This window comes from Alexandromys fortis, unplaced genomic scaffold (assembly GCF_014885135.2).
Source record: "Alexandromys fortis isolate MF-2015 unplaced genomic scaffold, M_Fortis_MF-2015_v1.1 scaffold_167, whole genome shotgun sequence".
In the NCBI taxonomy this organism is placed as follows: domain Eukaryota; kingdom Metazoa; phylum Chordata; class Mammalia; order Rodentia; family Cricetidae; genus Alexandromys; species Alexandromys fortis.
The window spans coordinates 2,032,681-2,055,890 of NW_026068050.1; the positions used below are offsets into that span (position 1 = coordinate 2,032,681).

The 23,210-nt window shown below is 49.7% G+C and overlaps 1 protein-coding gene across 1 annotated transcript; it reads left to right on the top strand.

The window, feature by feature from the left end:
• The first annotated feature begins 4,103 nt into the window (after positions 1 to 4,103).
• On the top strand, positions 4,104 to 22,105 carry Chrnb4 (cholinergic receptor nicotinic beta 4 subunit). The gene is made up of 6 exons (XM_050119466.1): positions 4,104 to 4,387; positions 8,900 to 9,048; positions 14,527 to 14,571; positions 14,676 to 14,785; positions 15,553 to 16,543; positions 21,050 to 22,105. The coding sequence occupies exons 1-6, from the start codon at positions 4,333 to 4,335 to the stop codon at positions 21,188 to 21,190; spliced, it is 1,491 nt and encodes a 496-aa protein (XP_049975423.1). The 5' UTR covers positions 4,104 to 4,332; the 3' UTR covers positions 21,191 to 22,105.
• The last annotated feature ends 1,105 nt before the right edge of the window (positions 22,106 to 23,210 follow it).

Consider the following 23,210-nt stretch of genomic DNA (forward strand, 5'->3'; position numbering starts at 1 on the left):
TGGAGACAGCCCAGGCTTTGCACATGGAGGGAGGTCAGCACTCTACCTCTCAACTCGGCAATGGCCCATTTGTTTGTTTGTATTCTAGCCCATTTTATTTCTCATGGGTTTTATGATTAGTCTGTCATCTACCATGAGAAGTCCTATGGGGATTTGGGCAGAAATTTAATTGACTTTGTAGATTAATTTGGTGAGAAGTGATACAATTATAACATGGAATCTTCCTACTCAGAATGTGTATAGTATAAATTTCCATTGGTCATTCCCTGTGTAATTCTTAGGTTTTATACTGCTGTAGCAAAATGCCCAAGACTGGATAATTTATGAACAATTTATTTTCCCAAAGCTCTGGAGAATACACAAAGTTCCAGGATCAAGGTCTCAGCAAGTTTGGTGTCAGGTGAGAGCCAGTCTCTGCTTCAAAGACTGTATCTAGAATGTGGCATCCTCTGGAGGGGTCAAAGGTGGAATAGACAGGCTCAGCCACACCCCAAGCACTTCATAAAGCCCTCGCCCCATCTATGAGGAATCTGCCCTCACAACTTCATCCCTTCTGAAAGGCTCATATCTGAATTCTCACACTGGTGATTAAGCTTCAGGACATGAAATTGAGGAGCACATTCAGGCCATAGCGATACTGGTTATGAAAGGTCAGGCATAATTTTTCTCAATGTATTCTAAGGATTTTATTGTTACTATAAATAGAACCTATTCCCTGTCACATTTTCTAGTCCTTTTGTTTTGCTTTGGAGACAGGGCCTCATGCATCCTGAACGGCCTGAATGTACACAAGGATAACCTTTAACTTCTGATTTTTCCTGCCTCCACCTCCCCAGTGCTAGTGTTACAGACAGGCACCACCAAGCCAAGTTTATGCATCATTGGGATCGAACCCAGGGACTCACGTGTGTTAGACAAGTGTGCTGCCAATGAAGCTGCACCCCCAGCCTTCCACCACATTTTCTAATATTATTACAGGTGTACAGGAATACAAATAACTCTTTAAAGGTTTTATTATTTGTGTGTCTGAATGTGTGCCTATGCACATGTGTGTGGGAACCGGTGGAGGACAGACTAGGCTGTTGGATCTCCCGGAGTTGGAGGCACAGGCAGTGGTGAGACACCTGGTGTGGGTGCTGGGAGTCAAACTCTGGTCCTCTCTGTAAAAGCAGCAAGTGCTCTCAACTGCTGAGCCATTTCTCCAGACGCCTGTGGGATACGAATCATTTTTAAGTTGATCTTGAACACAGCAACCTTCCTAGCTCTCTCACTAGTCCTAATAATTTATCTGTTTGATAATTCATCTCTTGGATCTTCTATAGAGCAATCATATTGTCTGCAAATACGAGTAGTTTTTTTCCTCTCCAATTCTTAAAATTTATTGCCTTTATCTGCTTCTATTATAGGTTAGATCATATAAATTGCTGATTTAGGAAGCTTGTGACCTAAAAAAAAATGGCAATTTCATTTACTTTAACTTAGCACATTGCCTAAGACCTCCAGTGCAGGGCTAAATAAAAACAGTGATAGAAAATAGCCTTGTCGAAATCTGACTCGAATCGAAATTGCTTGTAAAGTTTTTTCATCTACCATACTCCAGGTTTATTGAGTTAAGGAAGCAGTGTGTGAGGGTTGCATCAGATGAATAATTTGTTAAGGTTACACATTACATTAATGAATTACCTGACTGAACTCGCCCCTGTATTCTAGGGAGAAAGCCCAAGTTTCCATGAACCTTTTTCTCTTCCCTCTGTGCACTGCTGTGCCTGACTTGGTATTATCTTATTTAGAATTTTAGAATCTATGTTCGTAATAGACAGTAACAGCTAACATTTATTAAGTTTTATGTGTTCCGGGCCTATTAAGCAGCATTAAGGTACTTTCCATGACTTATTTCCTTTCATCCTCCGAAGGCCTACTGGGAGGCTAGTTCCTCTGTTTAAATATGAAGGAATGAAGGCAGAGAGAAGGCAATCACTTCTTCAAGGTCATAGGAGATTAGTTTGTAGTAAAAAAATCCCAATTATCAGACTCAGGAGGTCACGTGGTCCCCTGGGTTAGAGACCCATCAGGCAGACTGGCCTACTTATAAGTCCTTGTTCCAGCTCAATGTCAAGGTTATGCTAGCTCCTGGAAGGTAGCTGGATAATTCTACCTCTTTTCTCTTATTAAAAAAAAAATCTGGGTCTGAGGAAATGGCTCTGTGAGTAGGAGCACTTGCTGTGCAAGCATGAGGACCTGAGTTTGAATCTTCAGCACTGTGGAAAAAATCTGGGCGTGGTTCCACAGTCCTTTGGCTCTTGCTGCCCTCCAGGCAGCTCCAAGTACTGAGAGACCCTGCCTCAAGGGAACACAATGGGGAGTTATAGAGTAGGACCTGAAGGCTTCCTCTGGCCTCCATGTTGATGCACGGCAGCATGTGCCTGTAACTGCACACATATGTCTGCATGTACCACACTGGAGGATCGACTCCTGCTCAGGCTTCTGAAGAAATATTTTGCCTGGAATGAATTCACCGATTCTTATTATTGTTGGTCTGGTTGCTTAATTTGCTTGTAGCTCTTTGCTTGTGGTCATATTTTGATGTTTTATACATCTGAGATTTATAGGAAAACTACAAGTACCACACAAAGAGCTTATTTCATTGTGCCATTTAAAAACATCATTCCAAGTTGGTTTTTTTTTGCAGTTTATTTGCTTAATAAATTGAAAATCAGCAATCAAATGGCATATGTAAGAAACATTTTACTGTGATAGTAAAATGGATGTTTCTTGACTAGAGGGTTTTACTTTTTAAGAAAGTTTACATCTTGTGCCTTTTAAACCTTTTGTATTGATATATATTAGTTACTTTTTAGAATAAGTTTGAGCTGCTGGGTATAGTGGTACATGCCTTTAATCCCAGCACTCAGGAGGCAGAGTCAAGGGGAATCTCTGAGTTTGAGGCCAGCCTGGCCTACAGAGCAAGTTCCAGAACAGCCTTGATTACATAGTGAAAACCTGCCCCACTCCAGAAAAAGTGTTCACTATGATATTGTCATATATATGTAATGTATTATGCTATGCTTTGGTCACTGGTCACATTGATCAAGTACTCTCTTTTGTCTCCTTCCCCATCCCTTTGGTCCTTTGTCTTTTTCCAGACTCCCCCCATATGCTCTCTCTTCTCCTCTACCCCCCCCCACCCTTACTGTGGTACATCAAAGATAATACATACTCTAGACAGCCAAGGCTGTGGACAGCTAACAGCAAGCAGGCTTTCCACCCCTCCCAGCATCCCCTCAAGGACTGGGGTGCACTCTGGCTTCAACTAAGAGTCTGCTAATTCCCCTTCATGGGAAGTCCCTACTATTGCTCTTAGCTTCCAAAGTCGCCCAGGTCACAGGCGTCAGCCCTCTGCATCTCTTTCCTGGGTTTGGGCTTACTTTCAGTCCAGTTATGTCTTTGGATTCACTTTATGAATCTGACCTATTGCTGCTGCCATTTAAAGAGCAGACGAGTCACTCAGACCTAAATCCCCCCAACCATCCCTAAGCGGGAAGGCAGTTCATTTCATCAACTTCGTTTTGCTTGTTCGTTTGCTTTTGTTTTTAAAAACTCTGGGCCAACATGCCAGGTTATAGCTAGAAGCCACTGGTGAAGGTGCCTGGACCTCTGTCTTCTTTTGGTATTCTCTCCTCCAGGCCCTGCTGGGCTCACTGTCCCTGAAGCTGATGGCTGCCCCTTGGGGAGAGGTACGGGGGCTGGGAGAGCCAGCCTCGTCTTTAGCAAGCCTCCCGCCTGAGAGGGTGGTGGTGGTGGTGTGTGTGCACGTGTGTGTGGGGGGGGTGGGGGGTGCGTGGAGGGGGGTGTTAGGGTGTCCCTGTGGCACTGACGCCTGTTTTGTTTTGTCCTCTCACTCTAGATTCTGAAACTTAGCTGTGGACCACCTAGAAGGGGAGAGATTACTTTTTGCTTCTGGTATGCCTAGTCTAAACCGGTGAGGGAATGCAACCAGCCCCCTCTGACCCTCCCTCAACCCGTAACTCCCAGTCTCCAAGGAAGACAAGAGCTAGTCCACCTTCCTGAATGCCGTACACTGGCCGGCTCCTGAGTGTGCGAAAGTTTCAGGACCAACATCCTTAGCCTCAGGTCCCAGTGGACACACCCAGTCCCAGGTCTCCCCTTAACTTGGGTTCAGTGCCCTGAATGGGCGGGACCCACAGCTGCTTCCCAGGCGGGCGCGCACGGGCTCTCCTGGGTCCTAGTGCTGCCTGTCAGACAGACTGCCGACCCGGACAGTCGCTCATTCGCAGCTCCAGTGCAGGGTGACCCGCAGCCACCGGACCGGCCATGAGGGGCACACCCCTGCTCCTCGTCTATCTGTTTGCCCTGCTTCGGTGGCGTGGTGAGTTCTTTTCAGGGAAGGAGGGAGGGACAAGGGTCGTGGTATGGGAGGAGTGGCCCGACCGGCTGAAGCGTGGGCGGGGCAAGCCCGGTGGGGTTGCAGGCAGGCCTGGGTGGTGGCCAGGTGAGGTTTGGGGTCCCCACCACCTTCTTCTGCACTGCAGGTCACTATCGATGGTGAGTGTCTTCAGGCTGGGCATTCAGCTCTGTCCCGGCGCTAAGAGGTCCCCACCAGGCCAGCAGAGGATCTTTTCCTCTCCAGTGAAGTGACAAACTTGCTAAACTGTAAATGTGTGGGAGCAAACCTGCTGTTTGGCGAGAGAGGACATTCCAACACCACCATCCCATATGTGGGAAGTAGTTTTGCACTTTGGGAAATCACATATATGACAGGCGCTGCCTCCTCTGGTCCCCTAACCCTGCTTAGCTGAAAGCAGGTTAGTGAACTTGGGGCTGCATTTCACAAACCTACCACTGTCATTGGAAGACAGACCTCCTTAGCCTTCATCCCCAGGTTCAGCTCAGACATAGTGAGAGTTGTTTCTTCCAGACTCAGTTGCCCCACCTAAATTCCAAGGTATTCTTCTTCGTCTCCCACCACACACACACACACACACACACACACACACACACACACACACTCATCTGGACCAGCTTGTCTTCTGAGCCCCAGTCTTCCGCCCACAGAGACCACCTCCAGAAGGTTCTAGAACTGGGAATAGTGAGCCATTCAAGATTCCCTACTCTTAACCATTGGCACAGTGTGTGTTATGGCTTTGGGTCCCTGCTGGGTGCCCTTATTCCATTGCCCCCTCTCAATTTCCCTTCCTGTTCCATGGCAACAATCTGCCTTGCCTGTCTTCGGGCGAACATTTGCAGTATTTCTGAAGTGCGGTCCCACTAGGCTGTCTGCGTCTTCCTGTACAGACTCCTGGACCCTGAGCGCGAGGGACCCGAATCTCTGGAAATAGGGCTTGGGACTCTGCCTTTGTGTAGCCAGGTGATTCCTACCTGTGCTCGGAGAAGCGCCGATAGTCTACGGCAAACCTCCTCTAAGACAGCGTTTGGCGTTTCCAAGATGCTGCCCTTTAAAAGCGCACACCCTCACCTGAGGAGCCCTGCCTTTCAGATACGCACTTGCAATGAGATTCTATTAACCATGGCATCCCCAGACAGTAAATAGCTTTCCACTTCTTGATTGGATATGCATTCTCAGACCGGACACACCACACGTGTTCACAGTTCCATTACAGTCTCTACCGGATCCTTAACCCCTTCCTTCCCTTCCGTTGAGGGAGCCCTCTTGCCAAGGGAAACCTACAAAGGCAAGACCCTGGGCAAGGGCCAATGGGGCCGCTTTTTATCGGCATCATTGTATCGTGATGACCTCTAGTGGTGGCTTCTCTGCTTAACCGTTTAAAAATTGGCTCCAATGAAAGCCCTGTCAATTCCTTGGAGGCTGGGGGTGAGCAGGCCTGCTCCCTGTCTTTTGTCTGACAGACTCTGGTGAGCATTAAGAATAGAAGGCATGTCCTATTGGGGTACCCCTCTACTTTGTGGGTGAAAAGAAGGGGTGCATTCCAGCTGTACCAGCCCTGCTGGTAGCCATTCCACCCCTCGGTGTATCCACAGACATACTAACAAACATGCACCAATGATAGCCTTAGCAGGGCAGCCTCCCTCCCGGGCAAGCTAACAGGGTCAGGGAGGGCCTCTGTGTTAAAGACTTCCCTGGACATGGATGGCTTTGTCTGACTTGCTAGGAGTCCTAAGTGGTCTAATGCAATGGTTCTCAATCTTCCTGATGCTGAGATCCTTTAATGCAGTTTCTCATGATGGTGACCCCCCCAAACATAAAATTATTTTTGCTGCTACTCCATAACTGTGATTTTGCTATTGTTATGAATCAATTATGTAAATGATATGTTATGTAAATATCTGCTATGCAGGATATCTGATATGTGACCTCTAGAGAGGTCATGGCCCACAGGTTGAGAACCACTGGAGTCCATAGCTGGTCCATGAGATGGGAAAAGTCTATGAGTCAGATGAATACTAAAGAGGATGAGTTGAAGGTGACAAAGCTAGGAACCCCAGGTGGGCTCAGAGATCAAGCATAAGCCCCCCCATCACCAGCCGAGCAACCTGGAACCTTCGGTCCAGTTGCCCCAGCCTCCTGGGGCAGCAGAGATGGATCCAACCTCCCCTGGCATTGCAGGACTGGAGGATGGGAATTGCAGAGCCTAGCCCAGTGCTGCCAGAGAGTGCCAGGTGGATCTAGACAAGTCAGATTCCTCTCTATGAGATGAGAGGTCATCCTAAATAACCCAAAGACTGTGAGAGGGACCAGGTATCTCCTGTAGCTACAGACTGACCCCAGGGGTACTCAAGCTGGTGGCCTGTGGAGAGGGAATTCAAGATGTGAGGAGCCAAACTCAGTCTTGAGTCCAGACATCCGCTGGACAGCCCTCCCACCCGACCCCAACTCAGCCTGGGGGAGGGGCAGCAGGCAGCAGGTGTGCCGGGAGCATCTTTCTCAAGGCACTAAATATTGCATCTGTTCTAGATAGGCAATGAACTGGAAAGTGCATGGAGCAGGCAGGGCAGCGGCTGCTCACGTAAACATGTGGCCAGCCCAGCCCCCACCCAGAAGTCCACCACACATTTGCTAGACTGGAGTGATTCATGTTCTAACTACTCTGGCTCCATCCAAAGAGGGGGGATTTTTGGAATATGTGAAGGCTCTTTAGGGAAGATATAACCAGACTCCTGGGCTTGGTGAGACAGGGAGCCCCTCACCAGCACCCCCCTCCCCTCCTCTGTAGGGCCGCCTCCTCTTTTAGCCTTCTGCCTGCTCTCCTGCTCCCACAGTGTTTCCTCTGTCCACTCATCTCTTTTCCTGCTCCTGGGCCCCCTGCTCATCCAACTCCCATCCCCCACCCTATCTGACACAGTCTCCTTAAAGATACCATAGCACACAACCAAGTCCTTAAATTTCACCTTCCCTCCCAAACACACGAGGGGCAATGAAACAAAGACCCAGGTACCACTTGGCAAGCAATAGAGGAAGCACAGGGAAGACAGGGCGTGGGATGTGAGTGCTCCGAGGGATGACGGCTGCCTGGGGCTCCCTGCAAGAGGCTGTGCTGGAGCTGGTCCTGAATGTGGCTTAGAGCCAAGAACTCTGTCTTACCAGAAAACAGCTGCCAGCTGGGCCACTCCGTTTGGTGTCTCAAAGAGACCTTGTGTTCTATAAGTCAAAGTTCAGATCCAAAACAGCCTCCCCTAGCCCCACCCTGTTTTCTTTCTTATTTCTTATTCGTGTGTGTGTGTGTGTGTGTGTGTGTGTATGTGTGTGTAGTGTTGCAGATATATATTGGTGTCTTTCTCAAGCATTCTCCACCTTTATTTCTTTGAGACAGGGTCTCTCACTGAACCCCAAGCTCACTAGTTTGGGCTACCAGCCAGTAAGATTCAGGGACCTGTGTAGTTCTGCTCCCCTACCCCCAAGGCTATTTTGTGTAGGTTTGGGGATTCACACTTGGGTCCTTCTGCTTGTATGTCAACTCCACTCAACTTACTGACAGCCATATTTTCCAGCCTCAGTTTGGCTTTTTATCCCCCTCTGGGAAAATGCTACCATGTGCCCAGTTCTGCAGACAAGCCCACATTCCAGAAAGTGTCCCTGGTACAAGCTACCCACAGGCTTCCCTTGGGGGCCGGGAACGGCTCCTGGGGTTTGCGGTTAGGTTATCCTCCGCATATAGCACAGCACCTGGTACAGACTCCACTCAGACCTTTGGGTGTTGGTGGGCTGGGAAACAGTCCTGGCAGAAAAAAGAGTGTGCTCGAAGACCCAGAAATGAGATGGGGAAGAGGCTAGCAGTGGTACAGCCACTGGGGTCAGTGGAGGTGGAAAAGTGAAGAAAAAATCTTAAGGCGAGTGAAAAGAAGCCATTGCTAAGGGCAAAGGCCTCAGGTCAAGCTGAAGCATTCTTGGTTTAACTGCCATTAGCTCAGAGAGGCTGTGGGTGGGGCAGAGCCCCCACCCAGTGTTCTGTAGGAAGACTACCTGGCTACCTAGGGGCAAGCTAGGGCAGGTGATGTGGGGAGAACAGGGAGACTGCTGGGACCATCCAGGGCAGGAGAGGCAAAGGAAGGCAGCCAAGAGGGGGAAACGGGAGGGCAAAGGAGGAGAGTTGGGGAGTAGAACAGATAGGGATATGCAGCCCTATTGGGACGGTGGGAGGGTGGGGGAAGGACAGGAAGAAACAGAGGCCCGAGCTTGGGCCTGGGTGTCTGGAGCATGGACCACCATTCACTTCCAGGAAGAGCTGTAGGAAATGGCCTGGCCCAGAGGAAAGAATGACCCCGGCAGGCCTGCTGGCACCTACTCCCCCACCACAGTCCCGAGGGCTCCTGCTCTCTGCTTCTCACAGCACCTCCCCCTTCACAACTGCAGTAGGGTTCCTCCAGACAAGGGCCCAGCAGGTCTGACTATACGATTTCCCAGGGGACTGCCGCCTGGCCAACGCAGAGGAGAAGCTGATGGATGACCTCCTGAACAAAACCCGCTACAACAACCTGATCCGCCCAGCCACCAGCGCCTCTCAGCTCATCTCCATCCACCTGGAGCTCTTAGTGTCCCAGCTCATCAGTGTGGTAGGTGCCTGCACGACTGTGGCTTGGGGCTTAGCAGAAGGGGCAGGGCTTGTTTCTGGTTGCCCTCGGAGTCTCGGGGAAAGCAATGGATGGCCATCAGGGTACAGGACTGGGAATTAGATGATTAAAATGTTACTTCTGACCTTGCCAGATGGGTAACATCCCAGACTGCTAATCTTTTCCTCTACTATTTCTTAAAATATATAGTAGGATATATGTTTGATAGACACAGTAATTTTCTCTCATGGAATACAGTGTGAAACTGCATTTATATATGTAAGAACCATGTCCAGGGTCATTGGCATACCTAGAACTTCAGACATTTATAATTTCTTTGTGTTGGGCATATTCCAAATTCCCCCTATTGCTATTTTGAAGTATCCATTTAATTCTTACCAACCATTGGTACTGTGTGTCTTGCTAGCCAGCTCCCCCCCATGCCCATCTCTCCATCCCTCCTCCCTGGAATGGCCTGTTGTAAACAAACACTCAACACTACTTTTCAGACAATCAGGCCTTTCCCTCATAGGTTTAACAGTTTACCTAAACTACTAAAGTGCTGAGCCGCCTTCCAGGCTAGGATCCTTTCAACCAAAAATGTATTGCCTATCCACAGGCTGTTTTTCTTGCCTGGGATGCCCTGCCCTCTCTGTGCCCCTCTGACTCATAGTTGAAGCCATTTGAAAACCCACACTCTCAATAGCAATAAAAAACGTCTTGGCATTCAGTAAGAGGACATCCAGCTGAGAGTGGCTACAACAGAAAGGGCATCTATCACAATCACCTAACCAGGAGCAGACCAATGCTTGTGGTGTTGGCTAACTCAATAGTTCAATGATGTCAGGAACCTGGGGTATTGCCAGTGATGCCAATAGCTATGGGAAATCTTCTGGATCCCTTTGGGACAACAATAACAACAACCAAACTCTCTCAAGAGTCCTGCCCTCTTGATAGACACATCTCTGACCAGGGTTAGTAACTCACATCCAAGCCTAACCAATTATTGGCCAGAGGAATAAAATTACTTAGGCTGGTTTAGATCTGTCAGTATGTGACAAGGAGGCTGGAGAAGGTCCATGCTGTTTAATTGTCAAAGATAAAGGGTCAGGCATCCTGTGGCCCCTTCATGGACTCTGCTCACCGGGTCTCCAACACTCACTGACTCCAAGCTTGCTAGGGATAGCCTCCCACATCGCTTATTTAGTGGGGGAAATAGGAACAAGGCCAGGAGAAGTGCTGGGTACAGAGGCTCAGGGGTGGGGCTGAGAAATGTGGATGAGGGTCCGGACAAGCACAGGAGGTGCTACAGGTGTGGTAGAGAGGGTGACAGCATTCCAGGTGTTGAAAGCTGGAGTGAAGCAAGAGGGGGTGCTGAGGAAGGTGAAAGAGATTGGAATTTCCTCCCCTGCTCCTCACACCTGTCTCAGAGTAGGGGTGTCTGAAGGAGCCTCCCCAAGTCCCAAGGGTTAGAAGCCTTGCCCCTGGAAGCAAGTCTGAGGAAGTGAATGCAGAGGTGCTGTGTCCAGCCATCAGGAGCTAACTGAAGAGGTGAGCCTCCTCTGGGCATTGCCATCTCCCCTCCCCCTCCCTGAAGACCATGAGTCCTACATGCTCAGATTCTACCATCCGTAGTGCTTAGGAAGGCTTTGCCCTAATTGGTAGCTGCCTCTATCCCTTAGGAGGAAGCCTAACCCCAGAATGGGGAAGGGGCGTACACCCTTTCCCCACCACAGGAAGCTGAAAGCAGTGAGGGCTTCCGGCCAGGCCAAGCCAACACTACTGTCTGAGCATCCCTGACCTGCAGAGAAAGGCCTTGTGCTTAATCAGGCAAGGCAGCTGCCTGCTCTGGCAAGGGCGGACAGACAGGAAGCTCCGGTCACACTGCTAGGCTCAGGCTGCCCCTGCCAGATCTGAGCTGTGGGCCCTGTGGAGTGATAGAGACTTCCAGAAACAGGAGAGAACACAGCCTTCAGCTTCCCTTCTGCAAGCACCCATGTGGGCTGTCATAGTCCCAAAAGCCGTGTCTAAAGGAGATGCTTGGCTGTAGGAGGGAGGGCTCCTTTCTGGATTTTTGGGAGGTACTTGGTTGTGAGGAGGGAGTTTAGAGATGGAATGTCTAGGGAATAGACAAGGGGTTTGTGCTGCAGGGGCAAGCGGGCTGTCCCTACGCTTGCTTTTGTGGAGTGACAGCCAAGGTCCTATACCAGTATTCTGTCACATGCAGAAGACACTAGTAGAAATGTAAGGGGCAGGGCAAATGCACAAGAGAAATTTCTGGAAGATAGAAAAGTCCCATATCTTGAAATGAGGTAAGAGGATGGGGAGCCAGCTTGGTGGACAAAGTTCTTTGCCAAACAGTATGACGACCAGAATCTGGATCGCCAGAGCCCACTTAAAATCTAAGCAGACACAATGTCTACCTCGGGAAGCAGAGAGAGAGGATTCCCAGGGCAACTGGATTATGTAGAATAGCTTGAATCAGTGAGTTCCAGGTTCAGCGAGAGACCCTGCCTAAGTAGAGACGACTTCCGTTTTGAAGCCCGCACGTACACCTGCACATGTGTGCACTCATACATGTACATACAAAAACAAAACAATGGTTGTATTTGTGAAAACTGGTCAGGGCGTACCCTTGATGGCAGTGTGTTCACCACGAAAACCATGGTTCCACATAAAACTGTCTTGTTCAGGGAAAAGCGCTCTCTATGCAGCCCTGTCTAGACTTTAACTCAAGAGCCTCCTGACTTGGCTCCCCGGATGCTAGGATTATAGATGTGCACTAACATGCCTTGCTTAAAAATATTTTAAAAAGATAAATTAAGGTTTCCATCTTTCATTGATGGTAGAGATGCTGGGAGATTAGCTCTTCTGGAGAACAATTAAAAGGGCTGGACAAAGTGCTGGAGGGCCAGAAGGGCCAGAAGGGATCGGCTTTAAGGTAATTGGAGGCCCCAGCCAGGACATGAGTGGCTCGGCTCCAGGAGACTACCCTGACAGTCTGTGGGACTTTTCTCCACTCTTGATGACTGGCCAACAGTATCTGGCCAAGAAGCTAAGACCTAGAACAGCAAGTGGCAGCTGAGGATCTGGGGAACTGGGCTGGTGCCTGGGTCACCGGGCTGAAAGGATGCGGGATGGCGGTCTGGATCTGACCAAGGACGTGGGACCCTGACAGGGCTTCCAACAGGGTCACCCTAGTACTGAAAATGAGCAACAAAAACAATAGAAGCACAGCCCTCACAAAAGACAGTGTTCCTTCCAAACTGGCTCAGCCAGACGAGATTAGGATGATACCTTTGCTGCCTGTTGTAGAGCCTTGGGAGGTAGGTGTGAGCAGGTGACACCTTGTAGGGAAAGGGAATGGGGAGATGGTGCAGTCAGCCATGCAAGCACGAGGACCTCAGTTCAGATCCTCAGCAAGTTTTCCTCTGACCTCCACTCTCATGTCATGCATGCACATGTATGAGCATACCCACAAATAGATGAATGTAATAAAAAGTTTAAACATTTAAGTTTTATGCTAAGTGTATTTTGCCATAATTTAAAATAAAAGGGACTTTTTTTGTTTTTTTGAGACAGAGTTTCTCTTTTTGTATTGTTTTGAGTTTTTTTTTTTGTTTATTTGTTTTGTTTTTCAAGACAGGGTTTTTCTGTGTTGCTTTGGAGCTTGTTCTGCAACTAGCTTTTGTAGACCAGGCTGGCTTCGAACTCACAGAGATCCACCTGCCTCTGCCTCCTGAGTGCTAGGATTGAAGGTGCACCACCACCACCCAGCAAAAAGACTTCTTAAAATGAAAATAGCTGTCATTACTATGTTCAAGGAATGATAATGGAAAATTTCTTCAGAGAGCTAGGAATTTTTAAAAAGAACCAAAGGTGATTTCTAGAACTTAAAACATATAAGAACTTTAAAACTCACTGAAAAAAAAAAACCTTATCAAAGATGCATCTTTTCTTTCTCCTCCTCCTTCACGACAGCCTGGACCATGGGCAAGATGACTGGAATCCCACTGGCCATATCGAACTTGTAGGTGAGGGCCACACACACTCTAGTGTGAGCAAAGAGCTGGAAGGAAGCTGGATAGTTTTGTAGAGCAAACACGCATATGTGTGAAAAATATCACATCATGTACCAACCTTTGTACTGATGCAGCTACCTAGTTGAATTGCTTGAGGAAGTACCCTGCTGCAATCAGAATATCGGAAGTTAGTTATTGAAAAGGAAGCAGGGAAAAGTGTACAAAGAGGACAAGATACAGTCAAAGAACAAGGGAAGGCCAAGAGGGCTGGGGCACAGAGTAGGGGAGTCCAGGGCAGTAAAATGAGGCTGGGGGAGTTACCCTGGAGAAGAAAAGTGACCTAAATAGAGATAAGATTGAAGGGGAAACAGGAACTTTAGCAAACTCATTCTTGCTGCAGAAGAAATTAAATGGAGGGGAGTGTGTGTGTGTGTGAGTGTGTGTGTATGTGTGTGTGTGTGTGTGTGTGTGAGAGAGAGAGAGAGAGAGAGAGAGAGAGAGAGAGAGAGATGCAGAATGGATTTAGATCAATTAGATTGTTCAGTGTCCAGGTGAGGGTAGATGGTACTGGACCATATTGTGATAATAGAATTAATTTATTCATCCAGAACTATTTACCAGGTATCTCACATATCCCTGTTGCTCTAAGCTTTTGTTGTCTCCTCAGGGTCCTTGGATCCTAGTGGGAGGTAGGGATAGTACACAGGATGGCCGATGGTGTCCAGGTAGGAGTGTTGTGAAGACAGTGCAGGGTGTGCATGGTGAGGGAGGCAGGGTGCTAGTTTATGTAGGGAGGCTGAAGGTTTCTCTAATAAGGTGACATTTCTGAGACTTGGAAAAAGCTAAGTCAAAGCTGCATGAGTCTCCAGGGAAGGGAAAGAGTGTGTGCCAAGTCAGAAGTGAAGAAACAAGCAAGGCCACCGTGGGGCTGCAAATGCAGAGTCAGGTGTATCACAGATCCTGGGTAGGACTTCGGCTTCCACTCTGGGTAGGAGCTTGGGAAATAGTAGATTTCCCAAACACAGAATCCTGGTCTGAGAAGCTGAGATTCAAGGGACTATGAGAATACCAGCTGGGAAGCTACAGCCATTATCCAAGCAACAGATAATAGGAGCAACGGAGAGGTGAGGAGATAGGTTGTCCTGAGCAGGCTTGTGGGGATCCCTCCTTTCCACCTGCCCCTACAGTATGGCCAGGCACAAGCTCCACATGAAGTCCAGAGCCCCAGCCACCACGCCACCCTCACCATGAAACTGCAAAAATCAACTCCTCCCCCTAGGCTTCTTGTCAGCATGTGGTTGCAGCAATGCAAAAAGTCACCAATACGTTACCTAAGAGATATTTAAGTGATAGCTGGTCACACAGGCCAGGACCTCAGAACCTTTTTGTCTGAGCAAAATTGTCTATTTGTGGGGGCCTCTCTTTCCACATGAATTGATCCCCTCGTTTCCCTCCCCAGAATGAGCGAGAACAAATCATGACCACCAACATCTGGCTGAAACAGGTAAGCGCCTTGGAGGGTCCCCAGTCTAGGTGATGTTTCCTCTGGGGCTGCTCTTTGGTGACAGAGCAGACCTACAGGTGACGTGGCCTTGTCTGTGTTCTCAGGAATGGACTGACTATCGCCTGGCCTGGAACAGCTCCTATTATGAAGGGGTGAACATTCTGAGGATCCCCGCAAAGCGTGTCTGGTTGCCTGACATCGTGTTGTATAACAAGTGAGTGGTGGGGTAGTTAAAGTTAGTGGGGGTCAGGCCAAAGCAGCAAGCCAGCTTCCAGGGCCATCCATACCTGAGTTCAACTCCGTCCTTCCTCGTCACACTGCACTCAGACTTCTAGGCCATGGAGCTAGAGGACTAGAGTCAGTGGAGACAGAGACTTCTAAGTGGGAGGGTGGGTAAGGAAGCCCAGAGAGGAGACAGGCCTTGTCCTGCTCAGGACATCAGGGAGCGAGCCAGCCTTCAGACCCTCGGGCCAGTCCCTTACCATTCCTGCCTAGCTGTTTTGTCTTTTTGTGACTTGGTGGCTTTGTCAAAGTTGGGGGGCTGCAACATTGACTTGTAAGGTCTCAATACCGGGGGTACGTTAGTGTGGTAGCAGTTATTTGAGAGGCTGAGGCAGGAGGATGAGGAACCCAGGAGTTTGAGATCAGCCTGGGCAAAGACAGAAAGTGTGAGAGAGAAAGAATAGACAGCCAAGGCTGGAACAAGACGAAGGTTCATAGCTCATCTCTGCTGCTTACTAGTCTAAGGAGCTCAATAACATCCTCCAGCAGCCCCAAGCCTTGCTTTCCGAGCGATAAAATGAGGAACACAATAGAAGTGTTGCTTCCTTGGACTCTCATGGTAGGGAGTCGCTGAGAAAAGCAGACCTGTTTCAGTGAGGATGGCAGATAACCCCCAAGGACTCTTGGGGGCTTTTGAGAACAAGCCAGTCTTCTTCTATAGATTGGTGACGTTCTCCTCTGTGCCCTGCCCCACCCCAGTGCCGATGGGACCTACGAGGTGTCCTTCTACGCCAACGTCATCGTGCGCTCCAATGGCAGCATCCAATGGCTGCCCCCTGCCATCTACAAGAGCGCCTGCAAGATTGAGGTGAAGCACTTTCCCTTTGACCAGCAGAACTGCACTCTCAAGTTCCGCTCCTGGACCTACGACCACACGGAGATCGACATGGTCCTTAAATCGCCCACGGCCGTCATGGATGACTTTACCCCCAGTGGCGAGTGGGACATCGTGGCCCTCCCGGGACGAAGGACGGTGAACCCGCAGGACCCCAGCTATGTGGATGTGACCTATGACTTCATCATCAAGCGCAAGCCGCTCTTCTACACCATCAACCTCATCATCCCCTGTGTGCTCATCACCTCGCTGGCCATCCTGGTCTTCTACCTGCCCTCCGATTGCGGGGAGAAGATGACGCTCTGCATCTCCGTGCTGCTAGCCCTCACGTTCTTCTTGCTGCTCATCTCCAAGATTGTGCCTCCCACCTCCCTTGACGTACCGCTCATTGGCAAGTACCTCTTGTTTACCATGGTGCTGGTCACCTTTTCCATCGTCACCACTGTCTGTGTCCTCAACGTGCACCACCGCTCACCCAGCACTCACACCATGGCTTCCTGGGTCAAGGAGTGCTTCCTGCACAAGCTGCCCACCTTCCTCTTCATGAAGCGCCCAGGTCTCAAAGTTAACCCAGCCGGGATCCCTCATCCCAGCCAGTTGCACCTGACCTCAGCTGATGCTGCCACTACGTCTACCTTAGGCCCCACGAGCCCGTCTAACGTCTATGGGCACTCCATGTACTTTGTGAACCCCGTTCTTGCCGCTCCCAAGTCTGCAGTCGGTTCCCACACAGCAGGCAATCCCAGGGACGCCCGCCTGAGGTCCTCAGGGAGGTTCCGGCAGGACCTACAGGAAGCTTTAGAGGGCGTCAACTTCATCGCCCAGCATCTAAAGAGTGATGACCAAGATCAGAGCGTAAGTCACCAGCCCTTCCCCCACCACCCGAGTAAGCCATCCAAAGGGAAACGCTTTATTATAGCTTCATGGGTGAGGAAGAAACACCGATCTTTCTGTGTTGTGCCTGGGTTCTCTCAAAGCCAAGTCTGAGATGGGGTTTAAGTACAGAGAGCTTACTTGTGATGTAACCCTAGGAAGAACACTGAGGAGCAAAGGGAAAGAGGGGCCCTGCTGTAGGATATCAGTGAGCCTGCTGCTGTGGGTGCAGCATAGAGACCCCCAAGAGCCCAGACAACTAGCCTCAGGATCATCTGGATGGAGGCGGGAGTCTTTATCCCCCAGCTCCCATCCCCCTCCAGCTGACAGGAGCCCTGGAATGTGATCTTCCCTATCTTCCAGTCGTGCCCAGTTGCCAGAGCAAGCACCCTCTGTGGTAGAGAGAACCCTGAGGCGGAGCAGAGAAGAGCTGCCTGCCCTGGAGACGAGGGTTCTCGGTGGATGTGAAGGCGCTTCAGCCATCCTAAGAGAGCACAGCTTGGGTTGGGTGGCATGGGGCGTCTGCTCCCACCTTTTCAGACTTGCAAAAAAGCCCTGTGAGAAGCCCAGCTCCCTTTCAGGAGCATAGAGACATCAGTTAAAGTGTTACTGCTACCAGGCTAATGCCTTATGATGTAGGGCGACAAGAATTACAGATTTTCTAAACTGAGGTTAAGTTCTCCTTCACAGGACACCAGGAGTTCTGGTGTCTGTGCATCTCAAACGACTCCTCTGAGCCAAGGGCGTGTGTGTTTTAATTTCATTCTGTTGCTGTGACAAACACTACAATCAGCAGCAACTTCAGAGAGAAAGAAATTTATTTGGCTTATATTTACAAGCCGTAGGAACTCAGGGCAGGAACCTGAAGCCAGGCCTGCTTGCTATTCCAACAGAATTACCCCTGGCTCACTAAGAAGAATAACAGAAAACCTTGGAGGAAGGCTGTTTGCTGGCTCACTCACAGATTCACGCTTAGCTAGCTTCCTTATACATCCCAAGCCACCTGCCCGGGAAATGGTGCTGCCCACCGTGGGCTGGGCCCTCCTCTATCAGTTAACAATCAAGACAGTCTCCATGGACATGCCCACAATCCACTCCGGTCAGGCCAATCCCTCAGCTGAGACTCCCTTCTCAGGTGATTGAAGGCTGGATCAAGGTGGCAATGAAAACTAACTAGAATAATGTAAAAGGGAGATTTTATAATAAAAAGCTACACGGAGACCATCATGGTTAGACCTTCCTACGCATTTCTCTACCTAAAAAAGCACTCACCATAAGCCCGAGAATGTTTCCATTTCAAGGCAAATCCTCTCAGATTCCTTAAACAGCATTTTATGTTGCAACATTGTGTCTCCCCACTGGCAGCTGCAGGAACAGGAGAGGATTTCTTCCTTCTTACCCTTCTGCAATCCCTTCCCACCAACTAGACTCTCAGGAGAGAACTCTGGTGTTCAGTTAGTCAGCGCCAACTGTAGCGCACAGCTGCCCAGCCCAGAGTCACACTGCGAGGAAAGAAGAGAGCTGCTAAGAAAAGGGATAGCGGGCCTGTGGGTCACCGGCCTGCTGCTCAGAGAGGAGCTCCCGGTCCTTCAGCAGCCTCACCTAGAACGTGTCAGACACCAGAATTCCTAGCGGGCCTCCAACTCGGAATTTTAACCAGATCTCTGAGGCCTCCTGGGCCCATTGCAGTCAGAAGCACAAATGTAATTAATAATACTAGTCTTTCTTTCATTCCCCTCCCCCATCTCTGTCTAGTCTAGGCTGGACTTGAACTCACTACATAGATGAAGGTCACCTTTGAAAAAAACATTACTAACTCTTTACCCTTAGAGCCAGCCTCATTGTCAACGCCTGTTCACTCCGAGCTGTGCTGTGCAACGCAGTCCTTCAGTCAAAAGCACACAAAGTGATAATGAGCTTTTTGTTTGTTTGGTTGGTTGGTTGGTTGGTTGGTTTTGTTTGTTTGTTTTTGAGACAGTCTTTGACGGCCCCCAGCCTGGTCTCAGACTCACTATGTAGCTGAGGCTAACTGTGAAGTTAATTCGGCTCCTCCTGCCTGTGCACCCCCAGTGCTGGGATTTTAGGCATGCACATGCACCCCCACCTAGCTTTGATTCTGGTGCTGGTGATCAAACCCAGGGCTTTGTGTGTGCCAGACAAACAGCCACCCCTAAGCCACATCCCCCGGACTGACCTTGGACTTGATCTTCCTGCTTCGACTGAGTCAGGATTTCTGGAGGAAGCTTTAGGAGTCACCTCTCAAACTCCTGTGGGTCCTGAGCACATCCTGGTTGAGAGGCACTGGTCTCTTGCACTCCTGACTGAGCAAGCAGCCCCCACCCCGAGCTCTTTCCCCTGAGGACCTCACCACCCCCTGGCACGGGCAGGAGTCCCGAGAGGGAAGGAGCCAGACAGAACTCGGTGGGATTATAACCACTTGTGTGCCTGTGGTGCCAATCACATCAGTGCTCTGGTAGGAGTGGGCAGATAATCCCAACTCCCCCAGGAATCCTGGGAAGTAGCTTTTACTAGAGCCCTTATTTCGCTAATGGGAAACCGAGGCAGAGAATAAATAATCCTCTGACTTGTCTGGTCACATAGCTGCCATCCTGAAACTCTGGGCCCCCTCTGAGGGTCTTGCTCTGCCCTGAGCCTGTGGAGAGCTTGCTGACTAAGTGATTTCCTCCTGTGTAGTTAGAGATCTGTTTTTCCTCGCACGGCAGGCCCACTGCTAAGCTATCCCAGGAATGGTTTCTTATCGCCAGCACTTCTGCTCTCCATAACGACTAACTGGTCACTGTAAGTAGCACAAAAACAGGAAGATGGGAGCGTGCTTGACGCTAAGGCTGTCAAAATGAATTCCTCCAACCCTAATATCACAGTGCGGAGCGGCCTGCTTGCCTTCCCGACCTTAGGAACAGGAACAATCCGTGTTTGAGGGAGTAGAGTTTGATCTGATTTAGGATTATCCTGGAGTGTAACACACAACGTTGATGAAGCCCTGGCAAATTGGGTCACTGACGTCAGCTTGCCCGTTGCTGTGGGTTTCTAACTCCTGAGTCTTACCTGAACACTCTCAGCCTGGAGTGGAGGAGGGAGGGCAGGATGCTGGTCACATGACCACTCTCTGAGAGTCTCTCAGAGCACCGAGGAGGCAGGCACATCTATGGTGGTACCTGTGGGTGGAACCCAGCCAGGTTTCTGCTGGTGTCACACCCCACGGCTGGGTCCGAAGAGACGAAGTGTGTGCAGAGCGAGAGGGTGGGAATGCCAGAGAGTCAGATGATGAGGCCAGCGGAGGCGGAGCCTTGATCACAGGAAACAGCAGGTGCTGCTGGAAATGAGTGGAACTCATTAAACTGTAGGTCTCCCAGGTGTTCTGCAAGCTCTTGTCAGGCAGGTGGGCCCTCATCTCCCTCTCTCCAGAGCCAGCCAAGATAGACAGTTTGGGGTAAAAACAAGAAGAGGAACCTAATGATCCCTAAGCCACAACCTCCTTTACCCATAACCAGATTTGGCTTTAAATTCACCATGTGTGATGTCTTTGGGTCTGTTTCTGCATCCATGGATTCCTCTGACGGTGGGTAAAATAATGGGTAGAAAATGTGTCTGTACCAACATGTGTGCTCCCCTCCTTGTCAAGTCCCCCAGATACAGGACACTGACTACTTCTATCGCATTTACATTGTGTTAGGCATTCACACGGCCTATAGGCATTGTAAATACAGGGGAGGATTTCTTGATATCTTAGGTTTATATTGCTGTGATAACCTCCATAACCAAAAGCAACTTGGTATAGAAAATCTGGCTTACATATCCTGAGGAAAGCCAAGGTTAGAACTCCAGGTGAGAATTGAGGCAGAACCGTAGAGAAAAGAAACATTCTCCACTTGCTTGCTCCTCGTGACTAAATCAGTCCGCTTTCTTCTGTGACCCAGGACCACCTGCCCAGGAGTGGCCACACCTACAGTGGACTAGACCCTCCCACATCAATAATTAACCAAGAAAATGCCCTACAGACTTGCCTGCAGACAAATATGATAGAGGCATTTTTTTTTTCAGTTGAGATTCCCTCTTCCCGGAAGACTCTAGCTTGGATCAAGTTGTCCAAAATCTAATTAGGATGCCTGAGCTGTGTGCAGATATTGCACCCTTTCTGTGAGGTCTTGAGCAGCATCAGGGTTGCGGCGTTCAAAGGGGATCTAAGGAGACTGAGAAACAACTGTCCAGCCCAAGTTCCGTGGTTCTGCTACTCCCTCCTCCAACCCTGGTCAGGTAGGGTGGGTGGGGTTGGAGAACACCAGGAAAAGCACCACACTTGCCCGATGGAGGCCAGCCTTGGATTCAGAGGCTGCACACCTGTGTATGATTCCAAGCCCCGTATCGCCTGTGGGGTCCTAGCCAGCAGGTGAAGGTGTGATTCAGAGGGAGGACGTGCTCTGTGCTTGGCACCTGTAACCAGTCCCCCTCCCCCCCATCTGTCTGCAGGTCATCGAGGACTGGAAATTCGTAGCGATGGTCGTCGACCGCCTGTTCCTGTGGGTGTTTGTGTTCGTGTGCATCCTGGGCACCGTGGGGCTCTTCCTTCCTCCCCTCTTTCAGACCCACGCACCTTCCAAGGGCACCTAGGCTCCCCAGCCTGCCAAGGGCCCCTGGGTTACAGTAAGATGATGTGAGAAGCCAGGTGGGCAGTTTACTGCTTCCTCTGGGCCCCAGCTAATGAGGCCCCAAGTAAAGACATGACCACTGGCAGTCAGCCCCATGAAACCAGGCACGGCCGTGAGAAGGACAGGGTGGCTAGCTGCACTGTCCCCTCTGATGCCTTTGAGTAAGTCCCCGAAGGAGCAGATAAGGCTGTGGACGTTCAGCCTGGCCTCCTTCCTTCCCTGTGTCTGGCCCTGGAGTCAGTCATCCGAGCAGCACCTGCTGTGCCATGTACCATGCCATCATACGCCAGCCTGCTTCCCATCCATCTCCCTCCACCCCCAGCTGCCCAGTAGATTCCTGCCTCTTCCTCCATCTCCTCACACTTCCAGATCCCCAGGTCAGAATCTCTATATCTGCCGTGGTTCCTGCCCAAATCCTCAGACTCTTACTTCCCAAGCTTTTCACATGGCTGCACTAGTCAGGGCTCTGCTCCCATGATCCTCTGCTCCATTGTCTTGTCTTGTAGAAGCCTTCCCTACTCATGCATTCTGAAGTAGTGTCTCCCATAACTGCATTAAACTTCCAGCCTGCTTGAATGCCCCCATCAGTACCTATGGCTCTTAGTTGGTGGCACACCAGTCACCTATACCTTGCCCGTGGGAGTGTATGCTCCACAAGGCGGGGCTTGAGACAGGGCTCTGCACACAGAAGGTGAAAAATAAATGTTTGTTGAATGAATGGGTGTCTCCTGTTTTCCTCCAAACTCACGTGCTCCCTCTGAGTAGCTGTCCTTGGTCCCCACCTCTAGAAAGAGTGTCCTCCTCCGGACATCACTCTGGCTGCTTTCTGCCTTCGCATCATGGTTGGTTCAGGCCTGTCTCTGTCACACACACACACACACACACACACACACACACGATTGGTTCAGGCCTGTTTCTGTCATACACACGGCTGGTTCAGGCCTGTTTCTGTCACACACACACACACAGGCTTGGTTCAGGTCTGTCTCTGTCACACACACACACACACACACACACACAGTTGGTTCAGGCCTGTCTCTGTCACACACACTGATCTCACAGTACTAGCCCCATTGTTGGCACGCAAGATATTTCTGGAATTAAGGAGAAGATGGTTGAAGTTTTAAAGATGTTTTGTCTTCATGCATTTGTGTGAACCATGAACATGCCTGGTGCCCCTGGGGGGCAGAAAGGGACTCTAGAATTCCTGGAACTGGACTTACAGACATGAGCCACCATATAAGTGCTGGGAATCAAACCTGGATCCTCTGGAAGGCCAGACAGTTCTCCTGACTATCCCTGAAGAAGGATATTTTAAAGAGTTTTGTTTTCAGAATTATCATAAAGTTGACTTCTTTGTGTATAATCCTTTCAATTTTAACAAAGTATATATTTGCATAACCATCACTGCCACTAGGGCAAATGAAAGGTGTCTCACTCACGTTCTGCTACGGTTCTGTAGTGTGTCATGCCCTGCACACTTAGCCCTGGCACCCCGTACCTTCCCTCCATCACTCTAGTTCAGAACCTTCTAGCCTACTGTTTGAATAGAAACCTACCGGGTGTAACCTTCGGAGACTAGCTTCTTTCTGCTGCATCTCTAAAAAGAACTTCCTGGGGCCAGTAAGACAGCTCAGTGAGTGCGGGTACCTGAATCTTGTCCCTGGAAGCTCTGTAAAGATGGAAGGAGAGAACAGACTCCAAAAAGTTGTCCTTCGGTTTCCTTGTGTATGCACGCCCACTTACCCGCGCGCGCACCCATGTATGAGCATGCGCAAACACACACAGTAAATGAGAATCTTTTAAAAAGAAACACTTTTATTGAAGTATAATTTACACACCATAAAATCCAGTCATTTTCAGCGGACAGATCCGTGCGCTTTAGTATGTTCATCATCTCTCTTTCGTACTAACAAGGTCCCTGATAACCATCAAGGAAGCCTCCGAGTTCCAAGCCATCCCCGGTGGGTGGCCAGAGAGGC